This window comes from Nipponia nippon, unplaced genomic scaffold (genome assembly GCF_047370975.1).
Source record: "Nipponia nippon isolate SJK-2023a ecotype South Korea unplaced genomic scaffold, ASM4737097v1 scaffold_5, whole genome shotgun sequence".
Lineage (NCBI taxonomy): Eukaryota > Metazoa > Chordata > Aves > Pelecaniformes > Threskiornithidae > Nipponia > Nipponia nippon.
Window position 1 is genome coordinate 47,684,419 of NW_028262369.1, and position 16,295 is coordinate 47,700,713.

Genomic DNA, 16,295 nt, shown 5'->3' on the forward strand with positions numbered 1-16,295 from the left:
TTCAACCTCTTGCCATGCATTGTTTCCCATTCTTTCCAGCGACCACTTCGTAGACTGCAAGAGAGAGAAAAGATGTGAGAGAATTTCCAAGATTACAACACTGGACAAGTTTAGTTAAAGCAAAGAGGATAAAAAGTCCCATGAACTGTATAAGTCCCACTTGCTGGTGCAAATGATTTCAAGCTTCTCCTTCTGACTTCTGCTTTTAGGTTTCTTTTTGGTCGCTCTTGACTGGCCTTACCCTCATTCATTCTCCATTTCAGCCCAGTTTTGTTTCTGAATATTATGTTTTGGCTTAGGCAAGCTGTTAGCTTCCGTGTATGGCCAATTTTTAGCTTTACTGTACTCCTGTTGTTCATCATACACTTATGTGTATGATGGAGTTAGCTGGCCAAATCTGTGCTGGGCTGGAGGGCTGAGCTCGAGTGCCCAGTCAAGCAATGCAGCTTCATTGCAGAATATCCACTTGCCAGTCATGCAGCTAAGCTTTAACTTAAGTATGAAAACAAGTGATTTCTTTGAAATGCTTCTGTCTTTTACATGACCTAAAGAGATAAACTACTGATACTCCATCTCTTAAGCAAAAGAGGCACTTAAAGGAAATAGAAACTAGTTTCAATGTGAGAGGAAATGGTGTCCATTTTACAAAAAAAGGAGGGGTGCTTTTGAGTGGCGGGGATAATATTTTGGAACATTAAAATTTTCTCTAATATCATGTAGTTGGTCTGTAATGGAGTGACGGTATCCCTTATGAATTTTTTTAAATCTAACTTCTGCTACCAGCAAATGAAATCCTGAAGCCACTGAGATCAAAATCTTCCTACTGGTTTTAGTGGTCTCATTCTTGGTGTTGGACTGATTTGACTGAGAATTGGGTTTTTTTGAAAGAGATTTCTTTGGTTTGAACTTTCAGATGTTCCCAGTGTAGCTTTTGTTCCTAATTAATTCAATGGTAGTTTTATTTTTGCAACCAGTGAGGCATAACCAGGGATGAATGGCATCAGACTTCTCAAAATACAAGAGGATTTTTATGTTTGAAAAATATCTGAAGTCTAATGCCAACCTAGAGCAAGGAATGCCACAAGCTAAACTTTGGATAACGATCTGCCACTTGAAAAAGTCTTGTTGCATTTGTTCTGTGGGCAGCATAAAATGAGTAAAGGCCATACTTAGCTGAATGTTTCAGCTCATGCATGGACAGAGCCAGAGACTTGACTCTTGAGGACAAGTGACCAGAGCTTTCCTGAATTCTGTTTTAGCTCTTTCACTTCCTCAATATAAAATGGCTTCACAGAAACACTGCTGCAAACTGCCAGTGGTGTCCAAAATTGCCTTGTCTACTTCTGAAGTATCTGCAGAACACTTTTAGGGGATTTTTTTTTAGGGGTTCCCCTCGCTTCTGTAGAGCAGCTTGTGGAGTGGGGGGTGTGTGTGCGTGGTTTTTGTTGTTGGGTTGGTTTTGTTTTTTGTTTTTTTTACTATGACAATGAAGGGGAGACCTGGCAGAAGCTCTTGAAATGACTGTGGAGACCCTATGAGTGAAGTGTTCCCTGTTTTTATGGATCATATGGAGATTAAAATATAGTCATAGAATCGTTAAGGTTGGAAAAGACCCTTAAGATCATCAAGTCCAACCATTAACCCAGCACTGCCAAGTCCACCACTAAACCATGTCCCTAAGCACCCCTGTCTTTTAAACACCTCCAGGGATGGAGACTCAACCACTTCCCTGGGCAGCCTGTTCCAATGCCCTTTGAGTGAAGAAGTTTTTCCTAATATCCAACCTAAATCCAACCTAGTCCATTCCCTGTATCCATTCTGGTATGCCTACTAGCTCTGTAAAGAGATTACGACAGGTTTTTCCTTTTGTCTGTCTCAACCTCTCAATATTTCCGTGGGCACTGAGCTTCCAGCTTGTGTGACTTTAGTCATGTTACTAACTTCTCTGGCTACTTCATGTGGCTGTTGTGAGTCACCATTAGCTTTTGGAAGTCTCCAATAAAAAACACTGCTGAATATAAGTTGTTCTAACAGTTACTATTTTCTCTATGGCATCTTTTCAAACTTTTAGGATTTATCTTTACAGAAAAATATTAACAATATTTTATGATAAATGTTGTTAGTGTTAACAATCGTGTTTATACTATAGAGTTAGTGCAAGGAATTATATATGTCTATTTCCTCATCATACCGAAGCACATTTCACTCTGAGATGTGCATACCCAGTAACTCTCCTTTTTCTTATGAAGACTTCTTAATTAGAGTGTAATAAGCTTATACAGTTTATCAGAAATCGGATCCTTTTCATTCTGGGGCTTTCCATCTGAAATAAATTAACTGTTTTATTTCTGTGAAATCAGGGGACTTTTGGTTCTCAGCCATACTGACTGACACCTGGATTAAAAAAAAAATAAAAGAAAGAAAAAAATGCAGTACAGTGACTTTTGGGTGCTGATGGTGGTGCTTCCTGTGTCTGATGTTCGGTAGTGCAGGAAATGTGTTCATCACGCACCATCTGGGAAACGCACACATTTCTGATTACCTACTCACATTTTTATGCAGTCACACACTGATGCACTGCACCAGCGCATTTTCTTGTGTGTTATTAAGCAAAAAAAATGTGAGAAGAGGGCCTGAGGTACTAGGGTGTGAAGCAGAGTTTGCTGAGTGTTTTCACTGTGAACATGGAAATGTGATATGTGAGCACAATACAAGTTTAGCTTTTGAAATTTGCAGGCTTCAGTTTCACCTGAATCTTAATGGAGAAAAACTAGATGCTTTTTCTCTTTTACTGTTCTAATAGATGGTAAAATTCTGTATCCTTCATTTTAAAAATAACAAACGGTATGATTGAACACAGACAGCAAGCTAAAAGTGTTGGATTCCATTTTGAAAACGTTTTTAGCCACTTTTAAACAGGAAAAATATTACTGGAGCATTAAGTGGAGTTATGCTGGTAAAGGCTCTTTTGTAGAAATTACAGTTTCAAGTGTCTATTTTATACTTGGTGTTATAAATTTCCTAGCTGAATTATCGCATCAGTGCAGGCTCAGATACAGCTTTCACTTTGACCAAAAAAAATTCTCACAGGGTTGGGTTCATCCAAAGATTTCCTTGTTACTGGAAGCCACTCCAGACACAAGAAGGGTCTGTCCTGACACTCAGGAAAACAAGTAGATACATCAGGAGACTGTCTTGGCTAAGCAGGGAACTCACGACAGAACTCAAATTCAAAAAAGCAGTGTACAAGGGTGTGTTGTCCAGGTGTGTAGGGATGGCTGTTGGAAGGCATCCTTAGAAGGGGGTTATCAAGAAGATTAAACCAGGCTCTCAGAACAGTGTGTGGTAGGAGGATGAGAGATAACGGGTGCGAGCTGGCAGAAGAGCGCAGTTCATGGATATACAGAAAAACTTTTTCCCCCTTAAGGGCAGTCAAGAAGTGGAGCAGGCTGCTTGGGGGGCTGGGCTATCTCCATCCTTGAAGATTTTCCTTTTCCAGATCAGACTGGATAAAGCCCTGAGCAACCTGGTCTAAGCTCATAGCTGATCCTGCTTAGAACAGGGGCTTGGACTAGAAACCTCCCGAGTTCCTTTCCAACCTGATTTATCCTGAGATCCTATCTATAATTAGTGAATGAAAGCCGCATATAGAAGTCTAAGTTGGAAGAGTCCTGCTTAGGAAAGAACGGTAATTGTAGAAATTAATACAGGTTTCCAACTTGCCTTTTTTGAATGAGAACTGCATACTGAAAGTGCATCATTCAAATTACCATTTCCTCTATCCCCCTCTGAAAATACTTGCCTGGTATATAGGTGAAGTAGCAGAAAGTTACTTCAAGAAATGGGAAAACTGGAGATAGCTCCGTAGTCTCAATTTAAACATGTAAATATTTAAAAGCCATATGTGTTTTGTGATGTTCTCTTAGAACAGCTCTTCTTGTGATGAACCAGGGAAGGAAGAGAGTTTAGTTCCATTTCCTGTCATTTACTTCGAATCTCACCTGCTGCCTACTTTGAATTATCGGGTATTAGAATATGTGCAACAGAAAGACTTGAATTTCCTCATACTTGTCATACTTGCTGTTTTATGTGTGAACTTGGCACTTTAGAAGCTGTACCACAGGGACAGACCCCATCCATCCTATTAGTCTACCTCCCTGACATATCCTGATAGTACAGCTAAATCTTTGATTTCCCTGATGCTCAAGAAGGTTTTTTCCTGCCAACCATGCTGCCTTCCTCAAACCATTCAACCTCAAAGGCAAAGCCAGTCCTGCCGCTGATCGCACAGTGAAACAAAAGCTGCTGCAGTGCCTTAGGAGTTTGCACACTTATCCCTGCAGAGCTTGGGCTAGCTGGGAAAGAGCTGATATGCTACTAGTATTTTAAAAGTTGCTGCTGCATGCATAGGAGCTGCAAAGGAAGCACTGAAAGGGGGGGGAGGATGAAACAATGAGAAGGAGAGGGATTTGAGGATTTGGAGAGTCTCCAGATGCTTGAGGAAGATGAAGATAACCATGGACAATGAAAGTGCTAGGAAGTTCTAATTTAGTATGGGAAGGGTTTTGACTTGCTAGCAGGGTGATTAGTGTCAATTTAGTTTAATGAGGAAGAAGCCTGTAATAAGTTTCATCCAGAGTAACGGTCAATGGCTCAATGTCCAGATGGAGATAGGTGATGAGTGGTGTCCCTCAGGGGTCTGTGTTAGGACCAGTACTGTTTAATACCTTCATCAATGACATAGATGCTGTGATCGAGTGCATCCCTGGCAAATTTGCAGATGACACCAAGCTGAGTGGTGCAGTTGACATGCCTAAGGGACAGGATGCTATTCAGAGGGACATGGACAAGCTGGAGAAGTGGGCCCATGTGAACCTCATGAGGTTCAATAAGGTCAAGTGCAGGGTCCTACACCTGGGTTGGGGCAATCCCTGGTATTAATACAGGCTGAAGGGATTGAGAGCAGCCCCATGGAGAAGGACTTGGGGGTACTGATAGACAAAAAGCTGGATGTGAGACAGCAACGTGTACTCGCAGCCCAGAAGGCCAGCCGTATCCTGGGCTGCATCAAGAGAAGCGTTGCCAGCAGGTCGAGGGAGGTGATTCTGCCCCTCTGCTCTGCTCTGCTCTGGTGAGACCCCACCTGGAGTGCTGCGTCCAGCTCTGGGGCCCTCAGCACAGGAAGGACAGGGACCTGTTGGAGAGGGTCCAGAGGAGGGCCACAAAGATGATCAGAGGGCTAGAACACCTCTGCTGTGAGGAAAGGCTGAGAGAGCTGGGGTTGTTCAGCCTGGAGAAGAGAAGGCTCTGGGGAAACGTTATTGCAGCCTTTCAAAACTTAAAGGGGGACTACAAGAAAGATGAGGATGGCTTTTTTAGCAAGGCCTGCTGCGACAGGACAAGGGGTAATGGTTTTAAACTAAAAGAGGATAGATTCAGACTAGATATAAGGAGGAAATTTTTTACAATGAGGGTGGTGAAACACTGGAAGAGGTTGCCCAGAGAGGTGGTAGATGCCCCATCCCTGGGAACATTCAAGGCCAGGCTGGATGGGGCTCTGAGCAACCTGATCTAGTTGTAGATGTCCCTGCTCATTGCAGGGGGGTTGGACTAGATGACCTTTTAAAGGTCCCTTCCAACCCAAACTATTCTGTGATTCTATGAAATGTCTTTGCTAGAGTGGCTGCTACTTGTGAACTGTTGGCACCTCTGTGCATTTGGGGAAATCCAGCTACCAGCAGTTAGCATATCATTCCTGGGAAGAATGTGGGCAAAGGCACTATTACAATGCAAGTCTACAATGTTTCTTTGAAAACTGAACTCCTCTTTGATCATATACTTTTTAGTTCAAACAAGTTATTGGTAACAAACAGTGATTTTATGTTTGACAAGACAAATATTCCTGAATTTATTGCCCCATGTTACCAGTGCCTGTGCTTGGCACCTGTTTTCAGGCATGCATCGTTCAGGATGTCAGTCTGAATGCTTAGCAAAGTCTTTGGTGCATGAGTTTGATTAAGAACAGTCTAATCCTTCACATACCTTCTCCTTGCAGAGTTAGGAACAGAGCTTATGTAGGTGCCCATGGGTTTACTAAAATGTGTATCTGCCTCTTTGGGTCCCTAAGTATTTGGCTCCTCTCTAAAGTGGGTGGGAAATGACTCTACTGTAATTCACATTTAAATTACAGGACATAGAAAGACAGGCTCTTGTAACTCAAAACCACTGTTCAGTTCCTCACTAATTATGTATCTGGAAGTCTACAGACCTTGGCTGATATGAGTACTGAATATAATCTTTGTTCAAAAGAGGAGTTGTCACACCCTCAGAATGGAGTTTCCTAATACACGTCATCATTAAAACACAAAGTAACTACCATGTCCCACCAGTTTCCCACCTGTGGTGAAAACGAATTATTTCAGCCTTGTTTCTGTGACTTCCCTAGGCGATTAAAACTACTATTTCTGCAATGTGGGCCATATGCTGGCAGGTCTGGAATTCCCCATCGACTGCTGTGCATGTCAGTACTGTAAACCAGGTGAGTTTTAATATATGTGACCATTTCCCTTTAATTTTGAAATGAATTTGAAGATGAAAGAAGAAAATTCATTGTGCAAACCAAGATAACCAAATCTGGAGGGAAGGTTTCATATGAGCAGCAGGAAACGGAACCCGCTGAGTTTCATGACAATAATAGTTTTGCTATTAACTGCTCAGCTTTTTTGTGCTGCTCTGAGTTAACTCTGAAAGTAGTCACCAAAGCTTGATATATGTTCTTCTAACCGTGGCCTGAGAAATGGGGCCTGGAAACTACAGGATAACAACTCCCTTATAAAGATAGCTTTTCTATTGGTTGGCACTGCCCAGGCAGCGTAAAAGAAGCAAAAAACACTTTTAAAAATCTTTTCTGTCTTAAGAGTGTAAGATATTTGTAAAAACGTGTGTGGATATGTATGTGTATGTATAACTTCATATTATCTCTAATATCCCTTTAAATGTACTAGTAGAATGGCTCTTTTCTTTCCTTACATGATCTATAACATGTTTGCAGCAGATCTGATGAAAACATATCTCTTAGGAAATATTTGTAGATCTTTACGTGTGTTTTATTATTAGTGGTACTTAAAAGCAGCTTTGCAACTTCCAAGTCCACTCAAACACAGTTTATTCTTGGTTTTCATTTAAACCTTGGCTGTCATCTTTAACACTCAAGCAATGTGCTGGAACATGCTGTATTCAGTGACACAGAAGCACTTGGACTGTTGGTGTTACAACTAGAAAAAAGAGTAACATAATAGATTATTATTCTGTATAGAAGCACAGGTCTAATCTTTAGAATTGTTTAGGGTCTGATTATACCCTTCAGTTTTATCATAAACTCAGTTAATGCAGGAATATACACAGTAAGTGAAGGAAATGGAAGATGACTTAGGTTTTTCAGGTATGACTTCTCTTTTTTTCATGTTTGTTAATGCCCTTGAAATCCTAACACTTGCTGTATTTGTTTTTCTGAAAACTGCAGAATAGCCCCCCCACCTATTTACTTTAAATGGAAAAAAATCAAGCCAGGTAATAATGCAGTTTAAAATCAGTGGAGCTAGACTGATTGATGCCAAAAATCTCCCTCTTAATTGTAATGGTAATAGACACTTCACTCAGCTTGGAAGCTTTTTCTTTCTTTTTAGTTATCATTTCCTCCCTCTCATTACTGTTATTCAGGAGGAGGACACTCAGTAGCAAATTTACAGTGTTTTGTTTTTGGTTTTGTTTTTTTTTTTTTTTCCTCTCTGTTAAAAGGCAAAAGAGTGTGGAGCAAAGGTGTCCTGGACTTTTTAATATAAAGGTTGGGACCTAAGGAGTAAAAGAAGTAAAGACAAGAAGTCAGCAAATAAGAAAGCTCACTTCTGAGCTGAATAATAAATAAGTCTTCCTTGCACCAGAAGGGCACAGATAAATAGTGGAAGATTATTGATAAAATTTCTCCTACCACTGGAAAATGGCAGGATTTTTCCTACTTTATGGTTGTCTTCCTCTAGTGAATTGCCATGTCATGCCACTTATTTTTCAGATTATTATTGGTTATGAAGAATTTTTTTCGTTAATTCTTTCCTATGGGAAATTTTTTCCTCTCTTAATGATTTTGCTTGGTTACTTTTTGCTTAGGATCTTGAATGTGGCAGATTCCTGCTCACATAAATACTGCTGCTTTGAAAATGACAAAATAAGGATGTCTTATTACTGCTGGGGAAGAAAAGTGTAATCTGACATTCTGCTTGACATGGCCACTCTAACTTTGGCCATCAAGGATGGTATAAGCAGAATGTACTAAACAGAAAGCTACAATGAACAGTGATGAATATTTAATACATCTTCACCATATTCTCATGTTTCATGCAAATCAACCTCTAAAGTCAGGTCATATTAAAAGAAAGAGACCTAACAATGTTTACTTGCGTCATTTGAGTTCAGAATACCGTTTGCATATTGTTCTCTTTTTTTTAACTCGCTTTTGTCTCCTATTGTAGCAAGATTTGTTTTTTACAAGCCAACCTCTTTTTTTGATTCCTCTTACGTTCATTGAATAACCAGCACTACTTTCACTTGTCATCTGGTTTAGGCTCACTGTGTGTTGCTATGGAACATTCCAAATATTAGGGAGCTGCGGTATAACAGAGCCCAAGGCTCCATGTAGTTTCCAGTCACAGAGCAAAACAATTGGAAAAAATATGATCTCAGAACCCAAGAGAGTATCACAGACCTTAAAACATTACAACACATGGAGTATATAGTTTACAAAGCTTATAGTTGTATTATTGAATGAAGATGCTGTTTACCTGATCTAGCAGTTGACAGACTAAGCTCAAGACCAGACATGTTTTCAGGCTATTCTGCTATTTCTGCAAATCTAATTTCTGTGAATTTTACTTTCTTGCTTTCACTGGCTCATACTTACACCTGTTTCCTTTTTGCCTAACTTTTGTTATACCTTGGTATTCATAAAAAAGTAAGAGCACTTGCAATCTAAAAGAATCTCTTTAGGGATTTCTTCTCCGAAGACAGACAACCACAAGACTGAACTCAGTACTGTGTATGCTTATTGCATTTTCAAGAAATTAAGTGAGGGCTAATGCTAAGACGAAGCAAATAACATAATTGCCTAAAAAATATTTTTATGTATGTATCACCCTGGACCTGTAGTTTATCTGGATTTTTTTCCCTTATGATCATCAACTCTTGCTTTTCATCCTTTTCTTTCTATGAAGCATCTCAGTGCTAGAGAGACCATTCAGCTCAGCCTTTCTATCACGTTATTACTGTATGTTAACTTCAAGAAGATGGCAGTGTGCAGAAGGACTGTGGGTGAGGTAATGGTAGTAGGTGACTAAAACAAAGGAGCTGGTAAGAAAGAAAAAATAAAGGAATAAAAGAGCGAGAGGGCACTTTTCTCACACAGCCTGCAGCTGTGCTGTGGAATGAGCCCAAATCCCATACTTTCTCAGGTCAATAGACTTCAGTGAGACAAGGAAGAAGCTGTTACATTTATTTTCTCCCTAAACTTGATAGCTGAGTTTAGCTTGACATTTCCTCGTGTTCACAGAAGCTTTCCATGAAAATAACAAAGAAAGTCCAGTGCTGTCCCAAATGCAAAACTTGCCAAGGATATGTAAAGTGAGGTTTTAGAAACAAATGACTCATAGCTTTAAACTTCTCAGTCTTTTGAGTGTGGTAGTGAGATCTACTTGTTACCAAACATTGGCTCCAGGAGTGATACAGAAAACCCAGCCTGCACAAACCTATTTTTTCTAGAGTTAATACCAAAGCTGTAAGGCATTCCTCTCTCCTTTTTCATGCGATCTGAGGCATGCTGCTTGACTCAAACACCTGAAGCAGTTGTGGCCACCAGTGCACCTGCAGCTGCTATCCCTAGGGGTTGGCAAAAGGAAACCACTTCAGAATGAGTGGTTTTCCGCTGTCTATGCAATGTTTATCAGTTTTTCAAAAGGTAACTGATTCCTTTTCACTGTTACAATAGCCAACAAGGTGAGGCAGGGAGGGCACACTTGAGATTTAGGGCAAGCCCAAAGTCATGATTCTTTAAAATAAACTTGGAAATTTGTCACTTATACAGAGCATTTTACATAGCAGTATCTTGCTCATTCACATTCCCCTTCTCTCCTTCCTTCTACATAAATGAGCCCAACTGCCTTTGTTGGGATCTCTGCTGAGTCGCCAGCTTATTGCAGAATATTTTTGGCAGGGGGCAGATAAGGAAGTTTCATGCAGCCTTCACAGAACTGTAGGATGCTCTGTAAATACAAATTAGCAACTGTTAAGAGCTTACCCCGATGGTGAAAAGCACTGATCTTATTTCAAAAGCAGATAAAAGGAAGTCACTTGGCCATGGACTCTAAGAAATCTGTGGCACTGCTAGAGCAGCATGAGGAAGCTTATTCATTATTCTTGGTAGACAAACTTGGAATTTTTCACTGTATGTTTTCATTAGAAAATTCTAATTAAAAAACCAATACTTCATAGAATTGCACCTATATTAATGAGAAAACTCTCTCAACATCATTTTTAAGTTGAGATAAATTTTCTGGTTCATTATCAAAGATCCAGCTCAGTCAATGGCCTCTCGCTTCAGGCTTACCACAGACCTCTGCAAGGTTCATCCTCATGTCCCTGCTCTGCTTGATGTTTTCAGTTTTCTAGCTGTGTTTCCTATCAGTTGTTCTGGGAAAAGTCCTTGTCTTTTTTTTTAATTCCCTTAACAATGCAGATGACAATTACAAGCACATATCCCTCTTCTCAGGTGTTGGTTTCCCTATTTGCACACACCTCCTATTGGAGCTGTGGGTGCCCCAGCTTTACATATATGCCTGCTCCTCCCTACACTTCTACATGCCAGTGAGAAAACCACCAAGGTCACATACAGACACCTAGGCATGGGTCCCTGCTGCTGCACCCTGCACTATCGCTGCCGTAGCTGGGTGCAGGCTGCTTGTGACGCCAACGGGGAGGATGCTCTGCCTGGCCTTGGCAGATGTCATGGTGTCAGCGGAGTGATGTCAGTGTCAACCAGGCTTTGACTGTTGCTGTTTACACTTGGAGGTCTCTTTCCTTCCAGTGACAAATTTTCATGCTTTTTTCAGGATGACTCCTCCTTTGTTTCAAAAGTCTCTTTGTAATTCCCTAGTCACTGTTGAACCTGTCTGATGGTGGTTTTTTTTCCTCTTTAGCATGATGAGTTTTGAGCAAATACCATGCAAACATTCTTATTTTAACATGCTATCCAGACCATTTGCCAAGGGTGGGCCATGCAAACACCCCCACAAGGAACACCAAATAATATCACGCTTGTCCTTGAGCAGAATGGGAAAGTATTTGGAAGCTATTTTACAGAGAAAATGCAGAATGGTGCTCTCTGAGACCCACCGCATTAATAAGCTTTCCTGATTACAGAGGATAAGTTCACTAAGGGCTTGTAGACAGTAAAGAATTTCAGAAGCCAGTATGAGTGCAGAGATGACATGCTTTTTTAAGCTCCTTGCGGCCCTGATACGGTCATGTTTTAGCTCAAAGCATGAGCATGAGGAAGTTGCAAACATCTGTGAGAGAAGAGGTAAATTTGCTCAGTTTGGCTGCCTCTACTGTCATAAAACCAGGGGCACAGGCTTTGATCCAGTACTGCCAGGCATAGTGGTAGCTACTGCTGTTAGCACACTTAGATAAGTAAAGGCAGATGTACAAACCTCTTGTGATCTCTTTCTCTGTTCCAAGGTGCTGGTCATGGGTAGTCCTGGGTCCTCAAGGTCTGGGAATAACAGGAGTTAGTTTCAGCACTAGAGAGCTGGAGGGAGGGGCAGTAAGTGCTGGATAGCCATAAACAATTCATGTAATTTATGTAACATAGAGTTCCGGTTAGCCGTTGACAATGATTTATATAGATGTATATTTTACATAATGGAAAGAGAGAGGGAAAACATATTTTTTTATTCCTGAGTAGAACTTAAGTGAAATATTAAGGGAATCATAGCGAAGAGGTTTGGACATTACGTTCTGGGGTATATTGATCTTAAGTCCCAACATATACCAGAATACATTTGCAATGCAAAAAGGTAGTTTGTGAATTCCTGGAACAACTGTTGACGTGATAACATGGGGCACTCCTAATGTGACTGCTACGGGTTTAAAAACCAAAACAAACAAAAAAAAACTTCCAAAACCCAAAATGCTGGATGATGCTACTTTCTTTGGGCCTTGGACTTGCAAAAGTTGAACTCAGTTGCTTTTTGATTGACTTTCTCCCTGAATCGTAATATTTTTGAAGTTTTGTGAAGAAACAAGTATCCAAAAGTGGAGATTCTTGCACAAACAGGGTCGTTTGTGCAAGATTGTACGTACAGTAGTAGTCTCAAATTGGCTAGGCTTTGTGGGTCCCATTGTCACACATGAGGCTGCAATATCATCTCGGATCCCATCCTGTTTTCAAAGAGTTTTTTCAAATGCTTGGCATAGCCCTAAACTTTATTTACTCTTTGGAAATTATTTTAACATTAAACATTAACATAATTAAAGGAAAATTACATGAACCTACTTATAGAAACCTACAGACAGATGTTTGCCAACCTTTACAAAACATCATCATATGATATTTGACTTTGTCTAGTTCCAGTTTTGAGCAGAAGTGTTGAAGGATGTTACTTGCCCTTTATAAGATGAGGTTTTGATCCTAACTGGCACTTTTTAGTATGGAATAACCTCTGAAATCTGGTAATGTGCTCTCTAACGTGTGAATTTTATTCCTCCTTTATACTTCTGCTTTTTGGTTTTGCTTTGTCACAAACAGTTGTCTGCTGTTCCTGTTGCTTCTCCTTTGACTTACAGAAGACACCAACCAGTAGTATTCTACAACCTGTTGAGTTCACTCGCGTACCAGTTTACTAGATGCAGCCATGCACCTGACTAAATGTCAAGGCCGATTAAAGACATGTAGAATTGGTGAAAATATGGCCTTGTGGAGACATAAAAAAAGAAAGCAGGTCAGCTTACCACCTTAAAACAATTAAAGGAATTCAAACTTGTATATTTTGAATTTAAATACATTTTGTCTGGGTTTTATTTGGCTCATAACTATTGTGCTATAGATAAAGTTTCATTATATTAGCTAGATGCACACTTCCGAAGAGCACACTGCATGCATGATAGTAGAATATTAGATGGGTAGATATGCAGCTTAGTGCTTCAATGGATCTTAATCTGTATGTTGGTCACATATCAGCAGTATTTACTGCTACAGCAATGAGAACAGTACACGACAGAGAACAGGAGAAGGAAGTAGATCAAATGTTAGGGACAAAAATAGCTGAGAAGTCATGTCAGAGTGATTGGAAGATAAAGCATGGGTTTTTTTGGTGTTGAAGGATGTATAAAAGAAGGCGGTTTCCCACCACCAAAAAGTGGTGATCTGTTTAAATAAGTTTCATTGCCAGCAATATCAGGGATCTTGTGGTTATGGGATGACACTTAAGCAAACTGGGTCTAATATTTGGGTCTGCCATGGATTTCCCATGTGAGTTAGAGCAAAACTTAGTCTTTCTGGGTTCATATCAGTTGCACGGGCATAGGTGTCTACTCCTGTATGAGATACAGTAGGGTATCTGGAAAGTCTAGGCAGCACTGACAAGTATGACACAGGACCTGTAAGAGCCTTGTGGTCTTCTGAGGAGATGAATGAAAATCAGGTGATACACAAGGGGATGTCATATGGCATTACATCACCATGTGTGGGCAACTGAATTGAATCATCTATCTTTCTTGACACCTGTAAAATGAGGGAAGGAGTAGTTGCTTCTTGCTCCATTTCATTTCTGTCTTCCTTACTGAGATCGTAAAATAAGCTTTCCAGAGGCTATACGTGATATAAAGAGACTTTGTGACCTTAACATTCCAGCAGTCTTTTCCTGAGCATTCAAAAAAATAATTCAGTCTCTTAAGTAACAGCAGAGAGAAAAAACAAACCTGCCAACCTTGTTATTGTTAATACAGGTTTGACAGACAGACTAGTAATGTAATAGTCAAGAGAAATTAGACTATCAGGGTGTGAACATGAGCTGTCACTTTATTCACTTAAAGGGGAAGGTTTTTTTAAAGTTCTTTAATAATTACCAATTTAAGCTTTATTAGTAGCACAAAAAAAAAATCCTTTTTTTTTCCCCTAACTTAGAGAGTCATGATTTGCCATCCTTGCTCAGTACCATGAGAGCTTTTGTCCTGTTTCCATCTGCTTTAGACACTGGAAGGCTCTAGTGCTGTGCTCTTTTACAAGCACTGAACGTCTCTTCTGCGAACCACAGAGAAATCTTTCTTCCCGCTGTCAGACTGGGGCATAGTGAGGGAATGGAGTCACAGCCCTAGATCTTGTAAATCATTGCAAGGAAAGCAGAACCTGTCATTATTCATATACATAAATGAAAAAATAGAAAGTACTTACACGTGTTTTGGCCACTGATAAGCTAAGTGGCAAGAACAGAAGTCAGAAGAAAGGATTTGTATGGGATTTAGCAAATGTGCTGTAGGGAGTAGAACAACCTAGATCCAAAAATAAACTTGCTAAGGAGAAAATGTAAGATGAACCTTGGCACAATTTCATGTGAGCAAAGACTAATTTTGAGTTTTATCAGAATGTTAGGATTCCTGCATTTCACATAGCCCCAAGCTAAGAGCTAGTGTTTACAGGGGAGATTTGTTCAGTTTAGGTATGTCCAGCCTGGGACAGGAAAGCTGAACTCAGGTTATTAGTCCAACCTAATGTGGATCTGAAGTGAATTGATAAGTTTTATGAAGCTGTCAAAGGTACTTGGTCTGGGTTTGACTGGATTTTTCTAAGTGGTTTGCTCAGGGTATGAATAGCCAAAGCACATAGATTTTTGGCAGCTTCAGACAGACTGACCCTGCATCACAGTTAACAATACATTAGTTTACCTTTCTCTTGGGGGACACCTTTTAAAATGTGTTTTCTCTTTTTGCTTTATTGCTCCTTAGATAATTAAAAACAGAAAAGTATTTTTTTTCCTTGTTTCCTTTTCTATAGCTTTAGATATATATATAAAAACATGACTACATCTACTGCTTTCCTTATTTACACGCTCTACTGTTTCACTTAAAAGATGAATGTAGGGAGACTATGCTTCCTCCATACCCTTACAATGTCCCATCATTAAAATAGAATATCAAATAGGTCCTGAATGTCTTCTGCCTACACAGCTATTTTTTTAATCTCACCATGAGATTACCAATATGAGTAACATGAGTCTCGACTGATTAGTCAATCTTTTAAAACGGAAGCAGAAGACTTCCACCCAGAACCACGTTACAGAGGAGACCAAACATTAAAAAGGAAATTGGGGACAAGTAGTCTGAAAAACTGCGTTCGAGACATACGTCCCACATAACCACATGCTCTTGCCAGACAGACCTAAATCTGGTCTTACGCACTGTCTCCTCATATGAATAAATCACCATATTTAATAGATCTTCATTACATCTTTTGGTACTATTTTTTTCAATTCTGCTATATGTCATTTTCTGAAAAGAAAAGGATATTCTTCTGTTTACTTACAGTGTGATGGGTCGTAGTTCATGCTAGATATTAAAACAATTAGAGCATGTATTTTCAGTATATGTAATTCAATTTAAAATGACTGACTTTAACAAATACTACAACAGTTAATCCTGAGAAAAAATGCTCTAATGTATGTTAAAGACCTGGTCAAATGAATTTTTAACTCGGTTATTCTAGCATTTGGATCTATGGATGAAATTTTAAGGATTTTAAGCCTGACATTGAAAGAAACATTTTTAATATATTTAAATGGCATTTCTTTAAAATGCACCCATTGTGGTTTTATTATTATAAGCCCAAGCTCAATCATGTAATCGTGATTCATGAACACAAAAGGTAGTTATATAAAAGAAAGCATAACTGATCAATTTTTAGTTTAAACTTTTGTAATTCCAATTTGAAATTATTTGTATGTGACAGCTGTGCAGTGAGGTGTAACTTGTGTCTGTTTAGAGCATGGGGAGGGTGAGGAGGTTTAGATTTTTTGGTTTGGTTTTTTACTAGACTAAAACTCGCAGAAATTCATGAAGTTCCCCTAACACCACTTCAACGTGGGGAAAATGTTTTGGTTAAGTGAAATATTTTGATAGAAATATTATGATAAAAATAGTTAATGGAAAAAGCAAAGAAAATCTGAAGACAAAGGATAAAGGGGATTATACTTCCATCA

At 39.5% G+C, this 16,295-nt stretch overlaps 1 protein-coding gene across 1 annotated transcript in view; it reads left to right on the forward strand.

Moving 5' to 3' along the window:
• Nucleotides 1-16,295, forward strand: part of LOC148052178 (uncharacterized) — a 97,820-nt gene that overhangs the window by 64,454 nt on the left and 17,071 nt on the right. The window contains exon 6 of the mRNA XM_087730399.1: nucleotides 6,446-6,538. Within this exon, the coding sequence (XP_087586525.1) occupies nucleotides 6,446-6,538 (93 nt within the window). The remainder of the gene's footprint in view (nucleotides 1-6,445; nucleotides 6,539-16,295) is intronic.